The sequence below is a fragment of the Canis lupus genome, chromosome X (assembly GCF_003254725.2).
Source record: "Canis lupus dingo isolate Sandy chromosome X, ASM325472v2, whole genome shotgun sequence".
NCBI classification, from domain to species: Eukaryota; Metazoa; Chordata; class Mammalia; order Carnivora; family Canidae; genus Canis; species Canis lupus.
In genome coordinates this window covers 106054844-106060981 of record NC_064281.1, presented here as the reverse complement: position 1 = coordinate 106060981, position 6138 = coordinate 106054844, and the positions used below count along the sequence as shown (strand labels likewise).

At 65.7% G+C, this 6138-nt stretch overlaps 1 protein-coding gene across 1 annotated transcript; it reads right to left on the bottom strand.

Moving 5' to 3' along the window:
- Window positions 1-4194: 4194 nt before the first annotated feature.
- LOC125754727 (SCAN domain-containing protein 1-like) lies at window positions 4195-4786 on the bottom strand. Its single transcript, XM_049107840.1, has 2 exons — window positions 4614-4786; window positions 4195-4537 (listed from the first exon to the last, which is right to left on the bottom strand). The coding sequence occupies exons 1-2, from the start codon at window positions 4784-4786 to the stop codon at window positions 4195-4197; spliced, it is 516 nt and encodes a 171-aa protein (XP_048963797.1).
- Window positions 4787-6138: the final 1352 nt, after the last annotated feature.

Genomic DNA, 6138 nt, shown 5'->3' with positions numbered 1-6138 from the left:
AGGTGCACGACCGCCGTGCCCCGGGCTCCCACTCACAGCCCGGAGTGGCCGCGGCCTGTGTGGCTTCGGGGAGTGGGGCTCCCGCCCCCTCGACCCATTCTGCGCGGCCTTGGGAGGCCCCATCGCGGGCGGCTGTCTCCTCTCTGTCCGGGACCCACGCACCACTATGCCCTGCTCCCACCAGGGAAGTGGCAGCAGCCCTAAAGTCTGGCGTCCGAACACCAAGGGCTCCAGCTGAGCTGCGGACCAACGTGTGCACCACTTGGCCTCAGTGACAGCCTCTGCCTGGCGCCGGCTCAGCCAGGAGGGAAAAAATGGGACCCAGCCGCGGGGCGGGGACTGGCCCAGCCCCGCCCCGCCCCGCCCCGCCCCGCCCGCCAGGGACCAATTGGAAGACAAGAGGCGGGGCGGCGAGGCCAACCCCAGCCCCCACGAGCCCTCTGCTGGCGGCCCAGGGCGGAGAGGAGAGCACCGGGCTAGCCAGGTGGAAGCTCAGGTGTCCAAGGGAAGAAAGTAGGAAGGTAGCTCAAGGCCACTGGGACCCGCCAGACCAAGGTCAGAGGCATCAGCCCAGGAGAGCTTCTGAAAGTGCCAACTGTCCAGCTCCTGCGAGATGCTGTGCGTCAGGGTGTCGGGGTGTCGGGAAGGGGGGCCCCAGAGACGTGCAGTGTTCCGTGCAGGGCCTCCCAGGAAATTCTCCCTGCACTGAGACGTTTGAGAATCAGCGACCTGGGCGGAAGAGCCCGAGGGGGGTCCCCACCGCTCCGGTTCCTCTCGACTGGACGGCAGAGAAGCCCTCGCTAGGATCAAAAACGGGGGGATGTGCCACCCAGGCAGCCCCTGGGCTCTGGAAGCGCTTCAGACCGGAAACGGGGACGCTTCCGAAGCGGCAGGAGGCCCGACCCACGTCAGCGTCGTCTGGGGCCCAGCCTCGTCTGGGGCCCTGGCGGCGGGGCGGGAGGCTCAGGGCCTGCCCAGGAGCTGGAGTCCGCAGGGCGGGCACTGCCGGCCTGGGAAAGTGGTGCGCCCCGACGCAGTACCTGTCTGAGCCACCGGAGTGGCGCGTGGGTCTCTGGGACGCGGGAGGCGCGGCTCCCCGCGCGCGTGCCTGGACCAAGGACCCGGGGCGCGCGCGAGGACGGAGGACTGGCACGTAGAGGAACGATGGGCGCGTGGACGAAGGACGCGTGGCGAGCGCGGGGACAAAGGACACGCGGGGCGCGGGGACAGAGGACAGGCGCGTGGAAGAATGATGGGCGCGTGGACGAGCACGGGCGGCGGGCGCGAGGACGAGGACGAGCGACACGTGGGGGGCGCGTGGCCAGAGGGGCGGGCGCGTGGACGGAAGATGGGGCGGCGGGTGCGTGGACGAAGGACACGCGCGGCCCGCCCCTGTCCCGCCCGCCGGACTCCCTGCCGCCGCTCCCTGCGCCCCCAGGCCGGGCCTTGCCCAGGTTTGTCTGGGGCGAGGAGCGCCCGGCGGGGCCCTGGGTCATCCTGGTGGGGAGCGCGCCCGCACCCGCACCCGCACCCGCACCCGCACCCGCACCCGCACCCGCCCCGGCGCCCCGGCAGCTGCTGGTAACCGGATTTTGGACGTTCCCGAGACGCGTGGCCCTCGCTTTTCCCCGAGTGCGTGCCCGCTTTGCACGCAGCCTTCTTATCCCGGGGCCGAGTGAGCGCGGGCTCGCTCAGGCGGCTTTGGGGAGAAGCCGCGGTGCATGCAGTGAGGCTGCCCTGCGGGAGAGCGCATGGAGGGACGGCCGGACCATCCTGGGCCCTCCCTGGTGGTCGTGCTGGAGGGTTGGGGCCCGTGTGGGGAGGGCTGCCAGCTCTGAGGCCCAGCACGGTCAGGGCACGTATGTCACAGCCCAAGCGGCCCGCTTCCCTGGATGCCTCGGAGCCGCGAGGAAGGCTCGGGGCTGAGGGCGGGCGACCGCGCACGCTCTCAAGGAATGGGTGCTCGCGAGCAATCCCCCTGCAGGAGCGCTTCCTCTGGGGCCAGGCCGGCCTGCTGCCCGTGGCTTCCGTGCAGCTGCATGCGCCGCCGCGGGAAACCTGGGGAAACTGAAGGTTCAAGGAGAGACCCTGGGCGTCCTTGCAGATACCTTCCCTCCCGAGGTGGGGGGAGGGGGGGCAGAGGCGCGGCGGCGGGCGGGGCCTGAGCGGCTCAGTTGCTTGAGCTTGGGATCCTGGGGGTCAGCTCAGGCCCTCAACTCAGGGTCCTGAGGTCAGGATCTCCCGCGCTTGTCAGTCTCTCCCTCCCTCTCCCTCTGCCACCCGCCCTCCCTCAAGGGAAGAATCATTCCTTGTGCAAAAGAAACTTGCCCAGGGATGGGGTGGGAACAGCGCTGTCTTCCAAGGACTGGGCAGGAAGAGTCCTGAGTCGTTTTCTGTTTCATGGCCTCCAGGGACGAGGCCGGGGACCCCAGGGCTGTGAGCAAAGAGAGGGAGAGCATGTGGGGGGCGCGGGTGGGGGCCGGTACAGGTCTGGAGACCTGTGCTGACGTGCACGTGACCACCCCTGTGTCCACCAGCCTGGCCCCAGACGTTGCACTAAGAACCTTTGGATGTTGCTACACGTGAGCATTGCAAGGCTATCCACTCTAGCCCGGTCGCCATAACCCTCTGGCATATTCTGTGTGACCTGGGACGCGTCATTCAGTGCTCCTGAGCCACAAGCCTCAGGCCCCTCCTCTGGACTCCGGGCATGAGCTTTGGGTGAGGGCTGGGGGACCCGGCCTATGCATACGCTGCCCCCACTTGTGCGTCGGCCCGCCTATATACAGAAACAGAAGACGGCCAACAGTAGAGTGGCAGTGGGGTTACAAGCCACCACATGGATAGGGCTTCGCTTAAGGGGTGGGGTCCTTAGCCTTAGGCCTGTGGAGTTTCAAAGCCGAGCTGTCCCATAGGACTTCCTGAAATTCTGTCTCTAGAGCACTTGAAATGTGGCCAGTGGGAATGAGAAACTGAATCTTTCAGATTAATTCAACTGAAACTGCCACACGGGACGTGCACTATCGTATGGGGCAGCACAGTCATAGAGGGCCCTTGGATGTTCATGGACATTTTGTAAACCTTTGACATGGGATGTGTGTGTGTGTGTGTGTGTGTGTGTGCGCGCGCGCTGTGTATTTCTGGGAAGTGAGTCCGTGGCTTTCATCAGCTTCTGCTAACTACGGAAGAGGTCAGGACCTGCAGCTTTATGGCTTTGGGAGAAAGGAAGCAAGGTGAGGGAGGTGAGTGTGGCCTCTGGTAACCACTGCGGTTGCCCCTTTCTGCGTTTGTCTGTGGCTGGCTTCTCGGGATGAGCTCCTACGTCGTTGACTTCTTCCCAGCAGGCTAGGACCGCTAGCCCAAAAGCGCGCTGGTGTGAAGCTCAGACTCTGATGCATCCTGCGGTTTTATATTTTTTAAGATCTTCTTATTTGGCAGAGAGAGACAGAGCGCCGAAGCAGAGGGAGCAACAGAGGGAGAGTGAGAAGCAGGCTCCCACTGAGCAGGGGACCTGATGCGGGGCTCTGTCCCACGACTCGGGGTTCACGGCCTGAGCCAAAGGAGATGCTCAACCGCTGAGCCACCCAGGCGCCCCTCTCTCTGTGTCTCTCATGAATCAATCAATGCAATCCTTTTTAGGAAAGGAATAGAGTGTGACCCTTGAACTCGGGGGTGTGAGCATGAGCCCCTCGTTCAGTGCAGAGAGGACTCAGAGGACAAATAAGCTTTTTACAAAGGGAGCACCTTTTAAGTGCGCAGCGCCCATTCTAGCCCTCCCACCACAGTCCAGCCACTAGCTTTTCTGTCATATCTTATGGTCATTTTAAAAACTTTCTTTGAAATAGTTCATCGCATGGATGTCTCGCACTTTATGAAAACAACCGGCTCTTTTGGATAGAGCCCTTGGTTCCACATCTCCAAAACTCTAAGTCACGCTTGATGGAAACGCCTGGGCACGCAGACCCACTTGCTGTATGTTTTAGACCCGTGACAACGGATGAGCTGGAACACTGGGCCGGGTCCCCTGAAAGGGGAGTCACTGGAGAACGGTCTAAAGATATGAACGGAGAAGCGACAGCTCAGAGAATTCGGAAGAGCAAGTGCCCTGAGGTTTTAGGAGTCAATACCTTAGAGCAGACGCCATATCTGAGGTGGAGTCTCAGTGTGAATGAGGGCGAGGGGGTCCCCCGGTTGCTACTCCTTCTGCCCTAGGACAGGAACAGCTTCCTCGCAGCTCTGCAGAAGCAGCTTCTGCACGCGGCTGTGGATCTCCTGGGCCAGGAGGGCCAGGAGCTGCACGGACACCAAGGGACCTAGGACCCGTTCCAGGGTGCGCATCTCGGGCCGAAGCCACCGACCGCTGGCAAAGCTCCAGGAGCCGCCTGACGGCCTGGGGCCCAGCGGCACGATCCACAGGGGCAGGTAGGAGGCCACCAGGCTGCGCCCTCCAGCTGGGCTGGGCTGGGCTGGGCTGGGGGCAGCTCCTGGCGGCAGGTGCAGTAACTCCCGGGCTGTCACAGTCAGGAGGCCTTGGCTCCTGGGAGCACGGGCCAGACGCCAGGGTCAGGTTCCGAGCCCTCGTGACCCCGAAAGCAGGCGCGACCGCCGCCGACCAAGGAGCCCGCGCCCGGGGCGGGCTGGCGGGCGCCAGACCTTGAAAAGCAGGTGCACGACCGCCGTGCCCCGGGCTCCCACTCACAGCCCGGAGGGGCCGCGGCCTGTGTGGCTTCGGGGAGTGGGGCTCCCGCCCCTCGACCCGATTCTGCGCGGCCTTGGGAGGCCCCATCGCGGGCGGCTGTCTCCTCTCTGTCCGGGACCCACGCACCACTAGGCCCTGCTCCCACCAGGGAAGTGGCAGCAGCCCTAAAGTCTGGCGTCCGAACACCAAGGGCTCCAGCTGAGCTGCGGACCACGTGTGCACCACTTGGCCTCAGTGACAGCCTCTGCCTGGCGCCGGCTCAGCCAGGAGGGAAAAAAATGGGACCCCAGCCGCGGGGCGGGGACTGGCCAGCCCCGCCCCGCCCCGCCCCGCCCCGCCCGCCAGGGACCAATTGGAAGACAAGAGGCGGGGCGGCGAGGCCAACCCCAGCCCCCACGAGCCCTCTGCTGGCGGCCCAGGGCGGAGAGGAGAGCACCGGGCTAGCCAGGTGGAAGCTCAGGTGTCCAAGGGAAGAAAGTAGGAAGGTAGCTCAAGGCCACTGGGACCCGCCAGACCAAGGTCAGAGGCATCAGCCCAGGAGAGCTTCTGAAAGTGCCAACTGTCCAGCTCCTGCGAGATGCGGTGCGTCAGGGTGTCGGGTGTCGGGAAGGGGGGCCCCAGAGACGTGCAGTGTTCCGTGCAGGGCCTCCCAGGAAATTCTCCCTGCACTGAGACGTTTGAGAATCAGCGACCTGGGCGGAAGAGCCCGAGGGGGTCCCCACCGCTCCGGTTCCTCTCGACTGGACGGCAGAGAAGCCCTCGCTAGGATCAAAACGGGGGATGTGCCACCCAGGCAGCCCTGGGCTCTGGAAGCGCTTCAGACCGGAAACGGGGACGCTTCCGAAGCGGCAGGAGGCCCGACCCACGTCAGCGTCGTCTGGGGCCCAGCCTCGTCTGGGGCCCTGGCGGCGGGGCGGGAGGCTCAGGGCCTGCCCAGGAGCTGGAGTCCGCAGGGCGGGCACTGCCGGCCTGGGAAAGTGGTGCGCCCCGACGCAGTACCTGTCTGAGCCACCGGAGGGCGCGTGGGTCTCTGGGACGCGGGAGGCGCGGCTCCCCGCGCGCGTGCCTGGACCAAGGACCCGGGGCGCGCGCGAGGACGGAGGACTGGCACGTAGAGGAACGATGGGCGCGTGGACGAAGGACGCGTGGCGAGCGCGGGGACAAAGGACACGCGGGGGCGGGGCCGAGTGAGCGCGGGCTCGCTCAGGCGGCTTTGGGGAGAAGCCGCGGTGCATGCAGTGAGGCTGCCCTGCGGGAGAGCGCATGGAGGGACGGCCGGACCATCTGGGCCCTCCCTGGTGGTCGTGCTGGAGGGTTGGGGCCCGTGTGGGGAGGGCTGCCAGCTCTGAGGCCCAGCACGGTCAGGGCACGTATGTCCACAGCCCAAGCGGCCCGCTTCCTGGATGCCTCGGAGCCGCGAGGAAGGCTCGGGGCTGAGG